The 22,890-nt window shown below is 46.1% G+C and overlaps 1 protein-coding gene across 1 annotated transcript in view; it reads left to right on the top strand.

Annotated features, from left to right (window-relative positions):
• The window catches only part of LOC310702736 (uncharacterized protein), a 70,107-nt gene extending 66,866 nt beyond the window's left edge, over nucleotides 1–3,241 (top strand). The window contains exon 7 of the mRNA XM_083494806.1: nucleotides 2,610–3,241. Within this exon, the coding sequence (XP_083350932.1) occupies nucleotides 2,610–2,651 (42 nt within the window). The 3' untranslated portion in view covers nucleotides 2,652–3,241. The remainder of the gene's footprint in view (nucleotides 1–2,609) is intronic.
• Nucleotides 3,242–22,890: the final 19,649 nt, after the last annotated feature.

Raw genomic sequence — 22,890 nt, forward strand, 5'->3', positions numbered from 1 at the left:
CCCTAAATAATGATGATGATGATGATGATGATTTCTTTCCACCCTGCCCATCTGGCTAGGTTTCCTTAGCTACTCTGGGCAGCTCCCAATAGAATATTAAAAACATAATAAAACATCAAACATTAAAAACTTCCCTAAACAGGGCTGCCTTCAGATGTCTCCTAAAAGTCAGGTAGTTGTTTATTTCCTTGACATCTGCTGGGAGGGTGTTCCACAGGGCGGGCGCCACCACCGAGAAGGCCCTCTGCAGTGTATTTGTTCTGTTGGCATTATATTATGTTTTCTTTTTATTTATATGCCACCTTTTGGCCAAAAAGGATGCCTCAAGACAATTCACAATCAATAGAGGCACCAATGCAAAATGATACGATAAAAACCAAACAAAATCTTCACGTTTCAAAAATATTCAAATACATCCATTGGAACATCCATGCTGATGTTTAAGAATGCTGCTCTAAAATGTGATTTTTTTGTTGTTTAGTTTTTTATTTGTGGTGTTCTTAGGATGGTAAGAAACCACTTGGAGACTGCATATGTGGATCAGGGAGTCTGATCCCTTTCACGGTGTCAGCCAAGTGGTAGATAAACAAGAAGAGTTCTTACCAAGTAGTAGTAGTAGTAGTAGTAGTAATAATAATAATAATAATAATAATAATAATAATAATAATAATAATTTATAAACCACCCATCTGGCTGAACTTCTCCAGTACTTTATTCCATATTCACAGAGAAAGACGAAGGAATGCCGTCTCTCAGACAATGGCACCCTCTCCGTCTCTCCTATTCTATGTCATCCCTGCACTGGCTGATCTGTGCCTTCTGCCTCTGTGCTTTCTGTTCTCCTGCTTTCAATGCCCGCCAAGTTCTGGGAGAAGAGGGGTCTGGATTGCTTTCCAAAGACACTGAGTCTGCCAGCTTCTTCCTCCTCCTGCCCCTCTCCCAATATTTCCCAGCTTCTCCCCTCTGCAGCCTCTGAGCTATGACCTTCTGCAAACCGCCGTTCTAAATCTATACCGTCTCCCCTCCTCAGTCCAGTCCCTGACAATATAAAGGAATATACAGACCACCTAAATAAATAAAACAAATAAGGGCGCTTGTCGTGGGATAATGCCCCTGAACTCATTTCAACCTCTGATTTGATTGATACTCTGTGCGTGATTCAGAGGCTGAGAAAGCCTTGCCACCTTCTGCCGCAGTGAAGGAGCTCCTGACTCATCCGTCTTTCATCTTGGAATTAAATGATTACGGAAACAGTATCTGGATTGTTATCACTGCAGGGAAGAGCTCACGGATTCATAGAGAACAGCAAATAATGGGTAGTCTTGCTTATTTGACTATTTATACATTTTTTAAATGCCCTGCCCTTTTTCTTTATCAAATGAACGTAGATTGAAAGTGGCTTAGGGAAAATAGTGAACTATTTCTAACGCAATTATAAACAAAAACAAGTTATAACAAGTCAGGATAAAAACTGTTTAGGCAGCTGAAATGATTTCCGTCCCTACGGGCGGCTTTCCCCAAGCGCCAGAGCTGCACCTTCCACCGCTGACCAAGAGTAGTAATAATAATAATCTAATAATAATAATTTATTATTTATACCCCGCCCATCTGGCTGAGTCTCCCCAGCCACTCTGGGCGGCTCCCAATCAAGTGTTAAAAACAATACAGCATTAAATATTAAAAACTTCCCTAAACAGGGCTGCCTTCAGATGTCTTTTAAAGATAAGATAGCTGCTTATTTCCTTGACATCTGATGGGAGGGCGTTCCACAGGGCGGGCGCCACCACTGAGAAGGCCCTCTGCCTGGTTCCCTGTAACCTCACTTCTCGCAATGAGGGAACTGCCAGAAGGCGAAAAGCAGGGGTGAAAAGCAGATCATGCTATTTTTTTAATTTTTTTTTTTGAAAAAGGGAAGTGGGTGTTGAAACAAAGCCGCTGATCGTTTGCCAATCGGGGAGAGAGAAAAGGGACGCTAGAGATAAAGGAGGCTGCCTGGGAGGGGAGAGGTAAAGACAGCAAACTTGCGAGGAGAAGAGACAGGAAGAGTAAAACAAGCAATGAGGAGAGAAATTAGAAAAAAGGAGGAGGTCCAGCTAAGGAAAAGACACTAAGGTAAACAAGAGGGAAGGGGGTGTTGAAAGGAAACAGTTGATTGGCAAGCGGTCGGGGAGAGAGATAAGGGATGCTAGTGATCAGGAGGCTGCATGGGAGGGGGAAGGTAAAAGAACATGGATCCTCAGGGTTTTTGCATTGGGTCACCCCAAATTCACCATCAGATCACATAGCATGTCCATGGCTACAGCCTGCACCAAAAAAATCACGCACCCACTGTTTCGTGGGGTCGCAGTGGCACAAAAATGTGGTTACAAAGCATGGATCCACATGGATTCTCTGGATTTTTGCATTGGGTCACCCCAAACTCACCGTCAAATCACATGTCTGTGGCCACAGCATGAACCACAAAAATCATACATCCATTGTTTCGTTCAGAATATTTTTTTTTTTCTTGTTTTCCTCCTCTAAAAACTAGGTGCGTCTTATGGAGCGAAAAATACGGTAAACCCTCAGGCCTTGCTTTCCTCATTCCCCTTCTTTCTCTCTTTCCACAGGGAGGCGAGACGCCGGGTGCCATCGCGCCAGTGGAGGTATGAACCGAGGTCGGGGTGACGGAAGAGCAGAGGCAGGACTCTGGAAAAGACTGGAAGCACACATGCCCCCCAGAGCTGTCAAGGCTCCTTCCAGGCCCCTCGGACGGAGGGCAGGTGGAAAGGATTTTGGGACCCAGAAAGCATTTCAGGAGTTGGGTTCTCCTCTTCCCCAGTAGACATTTTCCACGGGACCTGAAGGGTGGAGGACTTTGGGTGGTGGTGGTGTTCTGTCATAGGGTGCGGGGGTTGTGGTGGTCCGTGGGTCTTCCAAGAGTCGCACAGGAGCTTGTTGTCACGTGGAACAATAGACTCGGGTTCAAAACAAGCACAGCTGCATCCTTTTTATTTATACCCTGCGTTTTCCACAAGCGCGTCGGTGATTGCAATTGTTTATAATAAAACTTTTTAATATCGCTGGAGCACAACGCTAAATATAATAATAATGCAATGATCAAAAGTTAATCCTACGTTTATTTATTATTTATTTCATAAAATTTATGCACCGCCTGATTGTAAAAACAAGCAAACGAAAAAAACCCTCAAAGCAGTTTATGAAGAGAATAAACCAATAAAATTATCAGCTGGAAACCACAGAAGGAAGAAGGGTTTTATTCGGGGGCTTTCCGTTTCCAGACTTTTATGTTAAGTTGCATGAAGAAGCGCTAAGAGAGTTGCTGTGCCTACTTGGCAAAAGGTATGTTTGTTCCAGTCTTGGCTGCGAACTCCCTGGATGGTCTCAGGGAATTCGCTTTCCCAGCCTCAGTGCTCATCTGCAAAATGGGCACAACAGAAGCCTGTTGCATGGAGCTTTCCTGAGGATGTGCGAACCAACATGTGTGGCTTGAATTCAAAGGGGCTTTTGCGCAAGGACTCCCCAGTCCATGATGCTATAATAATAATAATAATAATAATAATAATAATAATAATAATAATAATAATAATAAATTTATTTATACCCCGCCCATCTGGCTGGGTTTCCCCAGCCACTCTGGGCGGCTTCCCAAAATACATCAAACATTAAAAGCTTCCCTAAACAGGGCTGCCTTCAGATGTCTTCTAAAAGTCTGGTAGTTGTTCTCTTTGACATCTGGTGGGAGGGCGTTCCACAGGGAGGGCTCCAGTTTTTTAAATAGATAGATAGATACAGTGGTACCTCGGGTTAAGTACTTAATTCGTTCCGGAGGTTCGTTCTTAACCTGAAACTGTTCTTAACCTGAAGCACCACTTTAGCGAATGGGGCCTCCCGCTGCCGCCGTACCGCCGGAGCACGATTTCTGAATCCTGAAGCATCCTGAAGCATCTAATCCTGAAGCAAAGTTCTTAACCCGAGGTACTATTTCTGGGTTAGCGGAGTCTGTAACCTGAAGCGTATGTAACCTGAAGCATCTGTAACCAGAGGTACCACTGTAGATGATAGATGATAGATAGATAGATAGATAGATAGATAGATGATAGATAGATAGATAGATAGATAGATAGATAGATAGATAGATAGATAGATATAGATAGATTAGATATAGATAGATAGATGGATAGATAGATAGATACCGCATTTGCAAATATTTGGTAAGTTATTCACAGATAATCTTATCAGGCTGCCTGAAGCTTGTGCACTGAGATGAGAGGTGTGTTACTACTCTTAACATTTTGGATTGCAAACTTGTCCTTTGGTCATTTTTTGAAAAATGATTATTCATGCTGTTTTCAGCAGCCAGACGCATTCTAGGAAGAAAATACGAACACATATGCCCCCAGCGCGTGACCCTGCCCCCAACACGGGAACATCAATGAGGCCTTTGTCTTCTGCCCCAGTTCCCTTCTCCCCTCCGCCCCAAAGACTTTCCCTCAGAGCTGCTCTATCTGCCTTGTAAAACGACAAAGGGACGTTATGTTGAGGCACTGCTGGAACGGGAAACAATGGCAGGCCATTCAGAATTCGGGATCTGGGGCAGCCCAGATGTTGTGGTCCTTGCTTGGCGGAGAGTACTGGCAGTTTCTGAGCATGGAATGTAAGAACATAAGAAAAAGCCGATGGATCAGCCCTGGTCAGAGTCGTGGTCCAGAATATCTGGAGGCACCGGGATGGAGAAACCAGTTTTATTGTGACTTGCAAATGCAGCTGTGGTGTCTGGATATTGCCTGGAATAAGGGGCGCCTTTGCTCACAGTTCGGCAGCTGCTCATAGAATTGTAGAGTTGGAAGGGACCCTGTGGGATCATCCAGTCAAATCCCCTGCAATGCAGAAATATGCAGCTGTCCCATATGGGGATCAAACCAGCAACCTTGGCATGATCAGGATCTCTTCTTTGACGATCACTCGTAGCCAAGTAAGACTGTCTTCCATAAACATGGTTTTAACAATGAGTCCGTAATTGACTGTGGAGGCCAATTCTGGATCCACACGTCCTTCCACAGTGGGGACATAGGTTTCCGGGCAGGAGTTGATCACGGTGTGGATTTGCCAAGTGTCCCTTCCTCTTAGCACATTTCTCCCTTGCGTCCTGAGTTCGAGCGTCTTCAAAGCCCATGACACCTTTGGTCAAGGCTGTTCTCCAACTGGAGCGCTCGCAGGCCAGTGTTTCCTAATTGTCGGTGTTTATACTATGTTTTTTAAGATTTGGCTTGACACAGTCTTTAAACCTCTTTTGTTGACCACCAGCATTACACTTTCCATTTTTAAGTTCGGAATAGAGTAGTTGCTTTGGAAGACAATCATCAGGTATCCGCACAACATGACCAGTCCAACGAAGTTGGTGTTGACAATTACAGGGGTGGGGACTACACAGATTTGTGTGAGTTCTGCTCAGTTCTGGCACCAAAAACAACTTCCTTATTATATTTTGTTCATTCTAAGGGTATGCCTGCTGCATCCAACTCCACATTAGTGGAACTTGGAGTTGTCATCTACTATATATTTTGGAAAGTTGTTTTTCCAAGTGTCCATTCTCTTGCGATATCATTGCCAGTAGTTGCTTTGGAAGACGATCATCAGACATCCGCAAAAGATGACTAGTCCAACGAAGTTGATGTTGAAGAATCATTGCTTCGACACTTGTGATCTTTGCTTCTTCCAGTACACTGACATTAGTTCGCCTAATATCAGGTGAACTATCAGGATCACATTCTAATCAACAAAGAGACGTTTAGAGCTTTGCCGTCCTGTCTAGTAGCCAATCGCTAGCCCTCTCCTCCTCCATGAATTTGTCTAATACTCTTTTATAGCCAACCGAGTTGGTGACCATCACCAGTCCGCCCAAAGTGCCATCATGGAGGGGTGTGTGTGACAAATTATCAAGGAACAATTACTGCCCTACTAGGGTGGTTCATAAAAAACCCTTGAAAAAAAGAAAAAAAAAGAATGCCTGCTCCAAAGGTCTTACTACACTAGGGATTATATAGCTACATATGAAATTTCATGTATATTAGTTAATATCTTGACCTTCCTCCACAAAAACAGCTGTTTGGTTGGCCATTTTCCTATGTCGTGAAGGCTGAAATTTCAGCAAAGCACATGTTTTTGCTAAACTCTTTTCGGGCACCTGCTAAAAGCATTCTTCTTTAGGCAAGCATACCTAGATGCTTAGGAAGTTGAAGTAATTTTAATCTTAATATTGTAGCTTTTGTATGTTTTAAAGCAGGATTCTTAATTTTTCTTGATTTCGCTGCTGTGGTGTGTGTTTTTCTGTTTTTATTTGGTAAACCGCTTTGCAGGTTTTTAAAAAAATAAATTTTATTAAATAAATAAACAACAAATATAAATAAAATAACACAATCCACCCCGTAGATTTAAGTATCTGTCCATAGTCGCCTACTTTGTTATCAGAGGCTCAGAATCCACATTCCTTTGTAAGGAAATATGAAAAAATGTAACACCATTTTTGGAGGCAAATAATAATAATAATAATAATAATAATAATAATAATAATAATAATAATAATAAAAAATTGGGGGGTGATAAGAAATGTTCCACACCGGGTACCACCTGATCTTCCTATGCCTCTGGCTGTCACTGTGGCAGTGAGTTCCGCAGTGTGTGCTCTGCATGACAAAGGGCTTTCTTCAGACTGTCCTGAATCTTCAGCGTCAGTGGATGTCTGCAAGTTCTAGTTGAGGGGGAATTCTCCCTCTTCTGAAAAAGAGTCCTGTGGGGACTGAATATCATTATCATTATCATTTTTAATTTGTATACCGCCTTTCTATCTTACAATACTCAAGGCGGTTTACAAGCTGAAGAAGCAAAAAAGTACATTTTATAACAATCTAATGCAATACAAAAATGTGATAATAAAACATAACTTTAAAATAGGCAACCTCCATCAAAAAAGTAACATTCAACAATCATTAGAATAGTATAAAATAATAATATCAACATCTAAAAGTTAAACAGAAATCCACTCAACAGTTACAATAATATCTAAACTACAATCAATAAAACAACGGCAAGCCACAGTACATAATACAATACACATTGAGAAGCAGAGGTTAGAGCAAGGCAGGTGGAAGGAGGCCTTGCCTGATGGAGTCTCTCCCTCATATGCTCTGTGGGGCCAGAATGCTGGGTGCTGAGGGGGGGTGGCGGCGGGTGGGAATGGAATGGAGTATCCTGGGATCAGGCAAATCTGGCTGGCTGGCACCCTGAACAGGACCACTCAACAAGGCAACCTTCTCTTTCTTGTTTTCCTGTTGCATTTTATAGTGTTTTACTGGTAGATCTAGGAAATGTTGCTTGAAGGGTGGGTAAGAAATCTAACCGTTGGAGTAGTGGTAGTAGAAATAAATGTCATGAAATATTATTATTATTATTATTATTATTATTATTATTATTATTAGCATGCATATCCCATTTTTCTTTCAAGGAGCTCAGAGTGGCAGGCATACTTCATACGCTGTGTACTTGTGTACGTTTCCAAGCACAATTCAAAGTGTTGGTGCTGACCTTTAAAGCCCTAAATGGCCTTTGCCCAGTAGACCTGAAGGAGCGTCTCCAGCCCCATCGTTCTGCCCGGACGCTGAAGTCCAGCACCGAGGGCCTTCTGGTGGTTCCCTCATTGCGAGAAGCAAAGCTACAGGGACCACTCAACAAGGCATCCAATCTAAACTAAAGCAATAATAATAATAATAATAATAATAATAACAATAATATATTTATTTATACCCCGCTCATCTGGCTGGGTTTCCCCAGCCACTCTGGGCAGCCTCCAGCAAAATATTAAAATACAATAATTCATTACTTTGCTGTAAGAGTGAAGCATGTGATCCTACGATTCGATGTGCCCCGGCTTATCTGATCTTTGCAAAAAAAATCCGAAGAGTCCTATCAGCCAGATTGTCCGTTGGGCTGCAGAGCGATCAAGCAGAAAAGATTGACCGGATAGCAGTGCAAAATTGGCAGCCGGAGCATCCGAGCAGCAGGAAGCGTGGCCTGGAAACGGCGGCGGTTGCGCGCAGATGCCCTCCGCGATTCTCTTGTCTGCCCACGGTTCACTGCCCCGACCTCTGGCCTCCATTTGCCCTTTTGTACTTTAATAACTGGCTGGATCCGAGTGCGGGGATTACGGTCACTTAGTGCTTGGTTATATTCCTGTGCGTGGCCATGTGTGATCCAGCAAGGCTGGCCATGTTTGCCGCGCTCTTCTTCCAGGAGGCAGGCTCTGTCGCTTCAGATGGCAGAGATGGCGAGGTTTTTAAAGACACATCTCCCCCAATATGGACCAGCCTGAAGGTTGGCAAGCGAAGCTGTGCTCAGGGCCGGCCCAAGACATTTTGCCGCCTGAGGCAAAACAGAAAATGGCGCACCAACTCCTCGTCCACCCCCTGCCTCTGCTTCCTCTGCCAACCTCCCAGTGCTTCCACCTTCTCTGCCACCGCCTGAGGCAACTGGAGGCAGGGGTAGCCCATCCCATTTTGCCGCCCGAGGTGAAACAGCATGGGGCTGCCATGCTGCCAAAGCCTCACGGGTCACACGGCTGTAGCAGCAGCAGAAAGGCATGCATGGAGGCACCGCCCTGTGGGATTCTGCCGCCTGAGGTGGCTCCTTCAGTCTGTGAAAAATACTCGGTGTCAAGTGTGGATTTCATGATCTTTATTCAGCTCATAGTAGTGAGGAGGAATGGAATTTCCCCCGAAATGTCGGCTTTATATACATTATTGACACAATGGGCCCCATGTGATTGGCTAATTCCGGGATTCTCCTGTAGGCCAATCAGGTTGCGGATTCACTTCCACCTGGAGTTGGATTGGGTGGCTCCTGCGGACCAATCAGACTGCTGCATTCTGGATCCTATTGTTCTGGGACCAATCAGACTGCTGCATTTTGGATCCTATTGTTCTAGGACCAATCAGACTGCTGCATTTTGGATCCTATTGTTCTGGGACCAATCAGACTGCTGCATTTTGGATCCTATTATTCTAGGACCAATCAGACTGCTGCATTTTGGATCCTATTGTTCTAGGACCAATCAGACTGCTGCAATTTGGATCCTATTCAACTCAGTACATAACAGTCTGCCTCATCGGTGGGCTGGCCCTGCAGGGAAGTTGCAGCATGCTGAAGGCAGTGGCGGAGAAAGAAAGGGGCAAGACAGGATCGGGCCTCGGCAGCCAAAGCCTTGCTCTTACTAGGTGGCCACGGCCAACGAGCACAGAAGGAAGCGAGTGGTGTGCTCGGATCTGCCGTCCCTCCTAGCTGTTGCCGACAACATCGACAGCCCAACCAAAGCTAATGGGGGGCCGGCCCTGACTTTGCTGGTGGTTCTACCAATGTGCATGGCCTGTGAGGCAGGACCCAGCAGCAGGGCCTTCTCTGTGGTGGGGCCCTGAGGATGGAACCGCCTCCCTGCCCTCGCTGAAGTGTGTTTGCCCCCAACATTGCCGCCATTCAGATGAGACCTCTGTTCATTTCTGCTTGAAGGGCGGCATATTTCAGCAGCTTGGGAATTGCTGTAGAAATTCAAAACATGCTTTTAGTCATTTGGAATTTTTGTAGTGTTTTGTAGTGATGCCAGCTGCCCTGGCCTCCTTCAGGGTGGAATGGCAGATAAAACTCAAGAAAATCATTACAATCTCAGGCTGAACTTTCCCCAAGCCTCAGCAACACTCCCTGTGGTGGATTAATTTTGGGTGGGCTATATACAATTTGAGGGACGCGGGTGGCGCTGTGGGTTAAACCACAGAGCCTAGGGCTTGCCGATCAGAAGGTCAGCGGTTCAAATCCCCGCGACGGGATGAGCTCTCGTTGCTCAGTCCCTGCTCCTGCCAACCTAGCAGTTCGAAAGCACGTCAAAGTACCTTCTGGTGGGAAGGTAAACAGCATTTCCGTGCGCTGCTCTGGTTCGCCAGAAGTGGCTTAGTCCTGCTGGCCACATGACCCGGAAGCTGTACGCCGGCTCCCTCGGCCAGTAAAGCGAGATGAGCGTCGCAACCCCAGAGTCATCCGCGACTGGACCTAATGGTCAGGGGTCTATTTACCTTTACCTATATACAATTTTATTTTGCACAAAGAAAGAGGGAGGTCCCGTCCCTTGCTGCTGAACATAAGACGTTGCAGCCAGTTCAGTGCTCAAGGTTCCCCTCCCCTGCAAGGAGATTGGGGTTGTGGTTTGTGTGTGTGCACGTTATTTCAATTTATTGCATGCAGGGCCGTCCCTAACGTTAGGCAGGGTGTGGCTACAAAGTAGGGAGCTGTAGCCAAGGCTTGCTCTCTGGCTCACTCCTTGTGGTTTGTCTAGGTGAAAGCAATAATAATAATAATAATAATAATTTATTTATACCCCGCCCTTCCCGGTTCAAAAACCAGGCTCAGGGCGTCTGACAACAAATTTAAAACACTTTAAAACACTTAGTTATAAAAGCAGCAAAAATTCAGTATAAAAACATGAATAACAATAAAATTCAAAAATCAGTTAGATATATCCCCAGGGCTACATTGAAATTAAAGACCAGGCGGAATAGCTCTGTCTTACAGGCCTGACGGAAGGAGTTTAAATCCTGAAGGGCCCTGGTGTCATGGGACAGAGCATTCCACCAGGTGGGAGCCATCACTGAGAGGGCCCTGGCCCTGGTGGAGGATAGTCTGACTTCCTCCAGTTTAGAGGGCCCGGGACCTCTAAACTATGGTTATTCATGGACCTTAAGGTCCTCTGCGGGACAGACCAGGAGAGGTGGTCCCGTACGTACGAGGGCCCTAAGCCACAAAGGGCTTTAAAGGTCAAGTCCTGCACCTTGAACCTGACCCTATAGTTCACTGGGAGCCAGTGCAACTAGTAAAACACTGGGTGAAAATGCTCCCATGGCAGGGACCCCATGAGGAGCCTCGCTGCAGCATTCTGCACCCGCTAGAATTTGTGGGACAGATTCAAGGGCAGCCCCTCGTAGAGCGAATTACAGTAGTCAAGCCTGGAGGTGACCGTCGCATGGATCACTGTGGCCAGGTCGGGGCAGGAAAGGTAATGGACCAACTGCTTAATGCGGCAAAGGTGGAAAAATGCCACCTTGGCTGTTGCTGTAACCTGCGCCTCCATGGAAATCAAGCATTATCTACTCTGACTGGCAGCTGCTGTCTGGGGTTTCAGGCAGGGAGTATGTCCTAGCCCTGCCTGGACATGTTGCTGGGGACATAGTTGTCAACTTACAGATTTGAAAATAAGGGACCAGCAGCCTCGAAAATAAGGAATCAGCAGCCAAAATAAGGAATTTTCTGGGCACAGGCATGTTCGACTTCTGAGCCCCTCCGAGCCAAAGGCAGAAAGCCCAGCCAGCAGCCAAACGAAGCCTCAAGCGGTGGTTCCCACAGTGCAGCAACCCGGCAAAGGGGATGCAGCAAGGAAAACCACCGTCACCTCTCCGCTGGGAAGCACTGAGCAAAGGCGAGTCCCCAGGCAACGCGTCCGATTTGATCAGCACAAGGCATGCAAGCTCCACCCCCCCAGTCATTCTCAGACTCCTTATTGGGTGAGCAATGCAGCCAAGCAACACAGTTGGAGCCTCCCTCCTCCCTGGCCGGCAGGGAGGGAGGGAGAGGAGCTGTTTCCTTTGAAACCCGGGAAATTTAAGGGACATCATCAATAAGGGACAGCAGCGGGACACGGTGCTGGGATAAGGGACTTTCCCGCCAAATAAGGGACGGTTGACAGCTATGGCCAGGGACCGGCGACCCTTCTGCATGCAAGGCAGCTAAGCCACGGCCCTTCCCCATTCTGCAGTCTTGAGCTGCAAAGAGAAAAAGTGAAATGTGTGCCTCTCTCTGTGTGTGTGCAAAACTGCCCTTAGGTCTTTCGAAAGGCTGCTTCTTGCCCAGACAGCCTTCGCTTGTTTGCTCTGTGCCGAGGTTCATTTGTAAGATCTTTCATGTGCCTGATGCCAGCAGCATGCCGGGGGATTTTTGGCAACAGGAAGCCAGAACGGGGTTGAAATTCCAAACCTTTTATTTTATTATTATTGCAGTCAGGGAGTTGTAAATGAATAAACGTCTGATAAGGGCAATGGATAAAAGTCGCCAGGGAATCGAAGAGGCATTTTGCAGCAGGGGGTTGCAAGCATGTCGGCCAGACCCCTGCTCTTTGCCACCGTCTAGGCTGGTGCAGTGCCAAAAAAGGGGAGGGCAAGACCCACACAAAACTTTCCAACAGGCCTAAAAGGGGAAGGGCAATAGGTTAGCCTTAGTGTAGACCATGGATCTTAAAAAGCAGAGCCATCACCTTACCGACAGAAGTCCGTATAGTTCAAGCTCTGGTTTTCCCAGTAGTGATGTATGTAAGTGAGAGCTGGACCATCAAGAAGGCTGATCGCCGAAGAATGGATGTTTTTGAATTGTGGTGCTGGAGGAGACTCATGAGAGTCCCATGGACTGCAAGAAGATCAAACCTATCCATTCTGAAGGAAATCAGCCCTGAGTGCTCACTGGAAGGACAGATCCTGAAGCAGAGGCTCCAAGACTTTGGCCACCTCAGGAGAAGAGAACATTCCCTGGAAAAGACCCTGATGTTGGGAAAAATGGAGGGCACAAGGAGAAGGGGACGACAGAGGACGAGATGGTGGGACGGACGAGATGGTTGGACAGTGTTCTCGAAGCTACGAACATGAGTTTGACCAAACTGCGGGAGGCAGTGGAAGACAGGAGGGCCTGGCGTGCTCTGGTCCAGGGGGTCACGAAGAGTCGGACACAACTAAACGACTAAACAACAACAACAGACCATGGATAGGCAAACTAAGGCCCGGGGGCCGGATCCGGCCCAATTGCCTTCTAAATCTGGCCAGCAGACGGTCCAGAAATCAGTGTGTTTTTACATGAGTAGAATGTGTGCTTTTATTTAAAATCCATCTCTAGGTTATTTGTGAGGCATAGGAATTCGTTCATCCCCCCCCCAAAAAAAATACAGTCCGGCCCCCCACATGGTCTGAGGGACAGTGGACTAGCCCCCTGCTGAAAAAGTTTGCTGACCACTGGTGTAGACGATACTGAGCTAGATAGATCAATGAGTATAAGGGAGCTTTCCATGTTCCAAACGTGGGTGCCTGTCTCACAGAATCGAGGTTTCTTGGCCTTTTCAAAAGCACCAATCTGCCAAACTTCAACGCACATCACTAAATTTCTTTCGCATCTTGGCTTTTTTGGAAACCTGCGTCCTCCCCTTTAATTTAAATTGTTTTATGCTCCCCGCCCCCCACCAATTTATTAATGTGGTGCTGATCAGTTGCATGTGCACACATGTGGTCTCCCATTCCCAGATAACGTTCTGTTTTGTGGTTTTGAAAGAGCAGCTGTCAAGAGGTGTTTTGGAACAGGAGATTGCCCTCTGTGTTCATATGCTGTCTCCCAGATGAGGGAAGGGCAGTGGGGAAGCCAGAGTCATGCGGAGAGCATTGAGATGGGTGTTGGCGGCAGCAGGTATCTGAGCCGCCTGGAAGACAAAGCAAAAACCCTGCAGGACCAGTTCGGGTTCTCCTAGAAACCCTGTTTGCATTGAAAAAGTCAACACCGGGAGAATGTGCTGATTAAGTGATAGCGGGGAGCATGTGCAGAACTATGTGCCAAAAAAAGGGCTGGCATCTTTCTGTTATCCTCAGCGCAGCACGTTTGGCTAACCAACTTGAAATAATGTCATGGGCCTGCAGCAGAGTCATAAGAATGTGGGAAGAGTCTTCTGGGTCAGGCCCGTGGCCCGCCTAGGCCAGCATCCTGTTCTCACAGGGGAAACTTCAGTTCAGTTCTGTTCTGGCCTGTGAATAAACAAGAGCTGTCTGAAGAATTGCTGTGTCATTTGATATGTTCGCCCACAACCTAACAGTGGCCCTCACTGCCTCCTGTGGCAGGGAGTTCCACAGTTTAACTCTGTGATGCATGAAGATTTAGCTGACTTGGCTCTTCCAACCTTCATTGAATGTCCCCAAGTTCCAGCGTTAGCAGAGCAGTGTAATGTTTTTGCCAGGCCTTCCTCTTCACACATGTCACCTTGATTCGCTTTAAATGTATGTTCCGAGATCCCTCCATAGGTTGAGAGAACAAGCCCCTTCCCCAAATGTGGCTTTTGCAGCAGTCGAGGGAGGAAATCCATATCTCATGCGGCCTGCCACACAGCTTCTGGGTGCAAGATTCGCATGGCTCCATTTGGCCCTCCTGTCTGCACACAATTGTGCATTGTGTGCAGGAAGCAAAAAGAAGGAGGAATCATCACATGTTCCGATTTACAAGAAGATCATTGTGTCATATGTATGTTATTGGGGTGGCAAGTATTTTAAAGACACACAAACACAGAACCCTCATTGTGCCCAAAGTTAGACAAAACACAACCACCTTCCAAGCACATTAAGATCTATATTTCTCGGGGGGAATTTTTTTTTTTTAATGGGCAAATGTGTCACGCTGCACCAGGCAAAAGAAAATGCCTGCTATTTTTCATGCTTCCAAATGATGCCTTATCACGTGTTTTTTTTAAAAAAAGGAACTGGACAAATTCATGGAGGAGGAGAGGGCTGTCATGGCTACTGGCCATAATGGCTACCGTATTTTTTGCTCTATAAGACTCACTTTTTTCCCTCCTAAAATGTAAGGGGAAATGTGTGTGCGTCTTATGGAGCGAATGCAGGCTGCGCAGCTATCCCAGAAGCCAGAACAGCAAGAGGGATTGCTGCTTTCACTGCGCAGCGATCCCTCTTGCTGTTCTGGCTTCTGAGATTCAGAAATATTTTTTTTCTTGTTTTCCTCCTCCCAAAACTAGGTGCGTCTTGTGGTCTGGTGCGTCTTATAGAGCGAAAAATACAGTATCTTCTGCCCTCCGCAGTTGTAGGCAGCAGTGCTTCTGAATCCCAGCTGCTGGAAACCACAGGCGGGGAGAGGGCTCTCTTATGCTCAAATCCTGCTTGCAAGTTTCCCATGGGGTCATCTGGTTGGCCACGGTGAGAGCAGGAAGCTGGACTAGATGGGCCACTGGCCTGATCTAGTGGGCTTTTCGTATAATAATATAATAATTTATTATTTATACCCCACCCATCTGGCTGGGTTTCCCCAGCCACTCTGGGCAACTTCCAACATAATATTAAAATACAGTAATGCATCAAACATTAAAAGCTTCCCTAAACAGGGCTGCCTTCAGATGTCTTCTAAAAGTCTGGTAGTTGTTCTTCTCTTTGACATCTGGTGGGAGGGCTTTCCACAGGGTGGGTGCCACCACCGAGAAGGCCCTCTGCCTGGTTCCCTATAATTTGGCTTCTTGCAGGGAGGGAACCGCCAGAAGGCCCTCGGAGCTGGACCTCAGTGTCTGGGTAGAACGATGGGGGTGGAGACGCTCCTTCAGATATACTGGACTGAGGCCATTTAAGGCTTTAAGGGTCAGCACCAACACTTTGAATTGTGCTCAGAAATATGTACCTATTTCTTTGTTGTCGTGAGATATTACAATGGGATGCTATTGTGTGTGTTTGTGTGTACAGGGGCATAGCTAGGGTGCAGTTCCAACCGAATTTGGACCTGCCAAGGAAAATAAAGAATTTATTCATGTATGCTACAACAGCGGCAAGAGTCTTGATAGCACAAGCATGGAAGAATGGGGAAACCCCGACAAAGGAACAGTGGCAAGAGAAATTGATGAACTATGCAGAACTGGCTAAACTGACATACAAACTGCGAGATAAGGACAACTGTGACTTCAAAGAAGAATGGGAACTTTTTACAAAGTACTTAAAAAGACAACGAAATGACTCCTTGGCAGGTTTTGAATAAACATACACAAATTTAGTGATTGGTAACATGGCAGATAGATAATATAAGGATTGAAATAATTTTATAATATGCAGAGAGTGACGTGTGCTGAGAAATCAGAGAGGGGAGCTGAGGGAAGTCTCAGGGGGGCGTTGATGGGGAATGGGGGGGAAAGGGTGGAATATGTTTTGATATACAGTGGTACCTCGGGATGCGAACGGGATCTGTTCCGGAGCCCTGTTCGCATCCTGAACAGAACGTAAGATGCGACTGCACGCCTGCGCGAGTTGCATTTTGCCACTACCGCGCATGCGCGTGACATCATTTTGAGCGTCTGCGCATGCGTGAGCGGCAAAACCTGGAAGTAACCGCGCTCTGTTACTTTCGAAAGCGCTCAACCTGAAGCACATTCAACCCAAGGTATGACTTTACTGCTATGTGGAAATTATCAATAAAAAAAGAAAGAAAAAAAAAGAAACTTGGTCCAAACCTAACCAAACACAGGTGAGATGGCAACATTGTGCCTGCCATGTGGCAGGGGCAGCAACGATGAAAGCCTCCTTCTCTGCCACCTTGCATCCACACGTTGCTGTCCAGCAGATTTTTTTTAATGGACTTCTGTCATCTGGCCAAGAGTGCGTTGCTCTCACACTGCCGGAGGCACGTTAGGGACAAAATTGCTCCAATTCAGACAGATTCAGATGCCAGCAAGTCCAAGGTCTGCTCTATCTATACTGGATCAGCTCAGATTATTGCAGTCTGAGGATGTGGACAGTGTGGCTGGCCACCCTGACCCAGTCATGGCTTCTTAATTTATACCATATGCTCCAGTAAGTTGCGGAATTCAGACTCTTTGGTGGGTGGGTGAGTCACAGAATTTGGGTTATTGGGACTTTAAATAAAGGCACGTTCCGGCTGCCTATATTGAGATTTTAGCAAGGTCACAGATTAGGAAACAGCACGGAGGGAGGAGGAAGGGGCTGTGTGTTGGAACTTATCTCTGAAGGCAGCCTTCCCCTATCTGAGCCTTGCAACAGTTTTTGTGTTTTGCAGTCAGTGCTTCTGCAGGAAGGAACAGGACCTTGGCTGCAATGGCCCTGAGGCAGTAGAATTGCCTTCCAATTGAGGTTTTGAGCTGGTCCTTTCAGATTTCTGGAAGGGAGTTTCAGCTACTGAGTGTTAATTACATTTTCTTGGCCACTTTCACTGAGTTTGTGTGTGTTATGTTTGCATTTTACCAGTCGGTTGTTGTTTTAAAAAAACTGTTCTGTGGTTTAGTTGCTATAATCTTTTCCGTAAGCCGCCTGGGGCTTTGGAAAGGCTGGATATAAATGGAATTAAATGCATAAGCGCTGTGCATTTACTCCAATTGCCCCATCAAATCCTTGGCTACGGTCCTTTGGTGACAGTGCAAATGACTCCGCTTTTGCTTATTGTACTTGGCACCCACCCATGTCGGCTTGACCGAGTCTGGAGCATGCCTCTTCTGTGTGAAAACACCCCTTGTGTACAAAGCAGAGGTTAAGAGATAATCCCTCGGTGGCCGCTGACTCTAGCAGGAACCGGCCTGAATCCTCTTGGGTGCAGAGCAGTCAAAATGCACGTACTTGCCTTGCAAGAGTGACACAACCATGAGCAAGCCAGCTGTAAATTTCCCAGATTCCTTATCCTGGTGTGATTCAGTTACATTGCCCATACTAGCCCTGGAGGTATGTCACAACATCCGCGACCGTTACAGAAAACCTCCATGCCTTGCGCTCTGTGCATGGAAGGAACCTGCACGCGCGCACGCGCACACACACACACACACACACAATCTGCGGTGTTTCTTCCTCTTAGTCACGAGAGGGTGTCGTTATCCTGAATCAGCAAAAAAGGGGAGGGGGCCGCTTAGGATGTCATCACCGCTACCAACTTGAAGACAGCTCTGGTTGATCATTTATGAACATGAGGCTTGCATGTCAGCTGCCGATAGCAATGTAACATGAGATCTCTTGCACTCTCTCTCCAAATGTACTGCTGGACAGTTTGCAAAATGGTTTCTGAATCAGAGGCATAAGCAGAGAAGGAATAAGGAGAGGGGTACAAGGTCCATATAGTTAAAGCTATGGTTTTCCCTGTAGTGATGTATGGAAGTGAGAGCTGGACCATAAAGAAGGCTGATCGCCAAAGAATGGATGCTTTTGAATTCTGGTGCTGGAGGAGACTCTTGAGAGTCCCATGGACTGCAAGAAGATCAAACGCATCCATTCTGAAGGAAATCAGCCCTGAGTGCTCACTGGAAGGACAGATCCTGAAGCTGAGGCTCCAAGACTTTGGCCACCTCATGAGAAGAGAAGACTCCCTGGAAAAGACCCTGATGTTGGGAAAGATGGAGGGCACAAGGAGAAGGGGACGACAGAGGATGAGATGGTTGGACAGTATTCTTGAAGCTACAAACATGAGTTTGACCAAACTGCGGGAGGTAGTGGAAGACAGGAGTGCCTGGCGTGCTCTGGTCCAGGGGGTCATGAAGAGTCGGACATGACTAAACAACTAAACAACAACAACAACACATTATTTCTTGCTTTGCTCTTCCCATTGCATGAGCAGGAGTAACAATCCCTGGCTTAGTGATACATCCAAACTGGGGATTGTGGACTGATTCCCTCCAAACAAACCATGCTGTGAAGCCAGAATTTGTTCTTGGCATAGTGATGGTGGCATTTGAGTGAAGCAAACCACCATCTGGGGGTGGGGGTGGGGATGAACAACAGTTCATTGCAGCCTTTGCTAACCTGATGCCCTCCAGATCTTTTGGACTAGAACCCCACCATAGCCCCAGTCAGCATGGGCATTGTGGTCTAAAAGCTAACTGGAGGGCATCAGGTTGAAGAAAGCTGGTTGGTTTATTGCAACATGTAAATCCAGCTGTTGTGTCCAGATGCTGCCTGGAATTAGAGGTGCTTTGCCCACAGATGGGGACCACTCATGTACATCTCAAAGGCGGAAGTTCAGAGTTATATGCCCATTTGTAAGAAGAGCCTGCTGGATCAGGCCAATGGCCTATCAAAGCCAGGATCCTGTTCTCACAGTGGCCGACCAGATGACATCCGTGGCCCAGTTGTGGCAAATGCTCAGTGCTGGTGCTGACCTTTAAAGCCCTAAATGGCCTTGGTCCTATATACCTGAAGGGGTGTCTCCACCCACATCCATCAGCCCAGACACTGAGGTCCAGCTCCAAGGATCTTCTGGTGGTTCCCTCACTGTGAGAAGCCAAGTTACAGGGAACCAGGCAGAGGGCCTTCTCGGTGGTGGCACCTGCCCAGTGGAACGCCCTCCCATCAGATGTTAAGGAGATAAAGAACCATACAACTTTTAGAAGACATCTGAAGGCAGCCCTCTTTAGGGAAGCTTTTAATGTTTGACAGACTATTGTATTTTTTTATGTTTGAGGTTTTATTGTGTTTTTAATATTTTGTTGGGAGCTGCCCAGTGTGGCTGGGGCCACCCAGTCAGATGGGCATCATATAAATAATAAAATTGTCATTCTTATTATTCAGTAAAGGTAAAGGGACCCCCAAACATTAGGTCCAGTTGCGGACGACTCTGGGGTTGCGGTGCTCATCTCACTTTATAGGCTGACGGAGCCGGCGTACAGCTTCCAGGTCATGTGGCCAGCATGACTAAGCCGCTTCTGGCGAACCAGAGCAGCGCATGGAAACGCCGTTTACCTTCCCACCGGAGTGGTACCTATTTATCTACTTGCACTGCGTTCTTTTGAACTGCTAGATTGGCAGGAGCAGGGACCGAGCAACAGGAGCTCACCCCATCGCGTGGATTCGAACCGCCGACCTTCTGATCGGCAAGCCCTAGGCTCTGTGGTTCAGACCACAGTGCCACCGTGTCCCTTTTTAATTCTTTAGTAGGATAACTTAAAAAAAAAAAGATTTTAGTCTTCTCTTGCAATCAGCAGGGTTCTTTACTGTGCAGCAGAGATTCTTCTGAAGCAGGCAGAAAATATTAGGAGGAGGGAAGAAGACTGGAAGTGTAGCATTCCAGAAACAGAGCCAGGGGAAATGGTCAAAGTCGCAAAGACAAGGTTTCACTACTGCTTTTGCTCCAGAACGAAAGAGGGATTGGGAAGGGGGTTCATTTTTCACTCGGCTGCTGCTAGCGATCTGACGAAAGGAATGCAGGAGGTTCCTAGGCTGTAGGGAAGGGACTCCATCCAACAGCCGAGGCTGCAGCGTTTTTTTGAAATCCAAGACTCGTTGTCTTTGTGTGTGTGTTTATGAAACTGTGTCAGTGGCTGTGGGTTAATTTAGCCTCCGGAGAGAGATCAATTTAGCATGTGGCAAACAAATGTCCCCAAGCGAGAACCGCAAGGGAAGATTTGGGAAGGAGGCCAGGAAACTGGGGGTGGGGGGGACTCTGATTGCTCAAGCTGGGAGAGCAAAAGGAGGAGAAGATATGGGAGGAGGAGGAGGAAGCGAGAGGGAGGTGGAAGCAACTTCACCCTTGCGCTGCCAGCCTTGAATTGAAGCAGGAGCATAATTTTGCACGGGCTATCCAACATTCAGCCAAAATGGCTAGAATTTGAAGGTATGGAGGGATAGGGGTTGTTTTTTGTTTCTTGAAGGAGGAAGGAAACATGCTCCAGCCCTGTGTAATCCTCACATGCCACAGCGACAGAACCCTGTACAGCACATGCGTTCCCCAGAGTCCACCCAGACTGAAGAAAACACAGGCCAGAGGGTGGCCACATGGGGGAAGGATGCAAAAACAAAACACGACAACCGCCAAGAAACCCTCGTTGGAAAAATTGTGCAAGTGCCGCTTTCTGTATACTGAGCAGGGCAGTTTCCAGAAAATAATAGTGCAACTGAAGGGGGGAATCAGGCCCCAGGAGTAACAGACAGGGCATTGCAGAGGCATGGAAGGATAGGTGGTGATGCTGGCAATGATTAATAGTTAACTCCTGGCCTGCTCTTTATTAACGCATTTTTAGGGAGGATTTTCCAGATTAATATATTATCTTCTTCCCTCCCCCCCCCCACAATACACAAGATGTTGTTTTCATTTATTTAGAACAAATTTTTGGAAGTGCCTTAAGAGCCTTTGGATAAATCAGGCTTGAAATCCTTGAATGAAAAAAGTTTTATTTGTTCTACCCTCCGACTCCTTCTTCCATTACAGAATCCTCAGACACCTCAGATCCAGGCACTGCTAGACTGGGACCTGCTTAACTTCAGCAAAGTGACTATCGCCTACTCTCAGAACTTGGAACACCTAAATGTATTTTTCTTAAGAATAACAAATTGAGTTTTTTCTATATCGCCCCTCGCCATACGGTCACAGGGCGGTAGCGGCGTTTGACATTTTAAAACACATCAACACATATTTCTAAAATCAGTTAAAGAAGGAATGCAAACTAGAATAAGCAGAAACTGAGATAATACTAGATAACGAATATATATATATATATATATATATATATATATATATATATATATAATTGAATACTGTGATATTCTAAATGAAATAATGTGATGTGTTTTAACTGGTTTCTAATACAGTGGTACCTCAGGTTATATACGCTTCAGGTTACACGCGCTTCAGGTTACAGACTCCGCTAACCCAGAAATAGTGCTTCAGGTTAAGAACTTTGCTTCCAGATAAGAACAGAAATCGTGCTCCAGCAGCGCGGCGGCAGCAGGAGGCCTCATTAGCTAAAGTGGTGCTTCAGGTTAAGTACAGTTTCAGGTTAAGAATGGACCTCTGGAACGAATTAAGTACTTAACACGAGGTACCACTGTACTGTGTTACTGAATAGTTTCACACTGCTCTGAGCCCTCAGGGCCCTGGCAAATGGCATGTTGAGGCGGAGGTGGTTACCTGACCTCCTGACAGGTGAGCTGCTGCTGTTTCCCAGAAGGGGAGGGGGCCAGGCAGCGTGGAGGGTGGTACAGTGGAAACACATCACTAGGAGTGCTGGGTTGGGTCTGCTGGAGTGTTTGCACCATGCTGACCTCACCTCTTCTAGTAAACACCAGTGACCCACCTGCTCGGAGGTCCGGTAAGGGTCTCCATCCTGCCATGTCATCTGCCACTGCCTTATGGCGAAAAGGAGGCAAGAAATCAAGTATTCCATGATGGCAAGACACAAGATTTGCCCACTCTGGAAGAATGGCAGACGCAACTGATAGACTACATGGAACTTGCTGAAATGACTGGCAGAATTCGAGACATGGGAGAAGAGACGGTGGAAGAGGACTGGAAAAAAATTAAAGACTATTTACAAAAACATTATAAGCTGTATGAATGCTAAGAGAATGCATGATAGAAAACAACATGGCTTCAGTAATCTACTTGTATGATGTATGAACAAGTGATGATTAAGAAAAAGATGAAATTTGAAGTAATATTATGTTTAAGTTAAGCAGTTCAGTACAGGATAAAATATTCAAAATTTGGGACTTAATATTGGAGAACGATAAAATAAGAATTGAAATAAGGTAATAATTTGCCGTTTATAACTATATGACTGAGAACGCAGGAAAGGGTGATGTGAGGAAGTCCAAAGATCATGAAATTAAGAGTTAAGGATAAATTGATTTTGTTGTACTTTTTCTTTTTATGTTATGTTTATTTTTTAAATTTTCTTTGTTGTCTTTGTTAAGGGGTATGGTGATGGTATTCTATACGTTTGTTGGTTTGTTTCTCTTTTGTTTAAAACTTGCAATAAATATCTTTTAAAAAAACAAAACATGATGGCAGGTGATAAAGAGCACCAGGTATCAGCTTGCCTAGAGGCTTAGTGATGACAGACAGCATAGAAGAGCATTGCAGGTTGACATGGCTAAATGTTGTTGTCCCAGATGTTCTGCGAGTATAGAACAGTATCCCTGCCTCCAGAATAGAAGCAGGGAGCTGTGCCACTACCAGAAAATGCACAGGATATCACAGATGTTCACCTCATCCTCATCAGGAAACTAAAATGCCACATAAATATACTTTCTGTGAATATTCAACATTTTAAGAGGAGAGAGGAGTAATATTTGAACT

Source organism: Podarcis liolepis (genome assembly GCF_965112155.1).
Source record: "Podarcis liolepis genome assembly, chromosome: 3".
Classification (NCBI taxonomy): domain Eukaryota; kingdom Metazoa; phylum Chordata; class Lepidosauria; order Squamata; family Lacertidae; genus Podarcis; species Podarcis liolepis.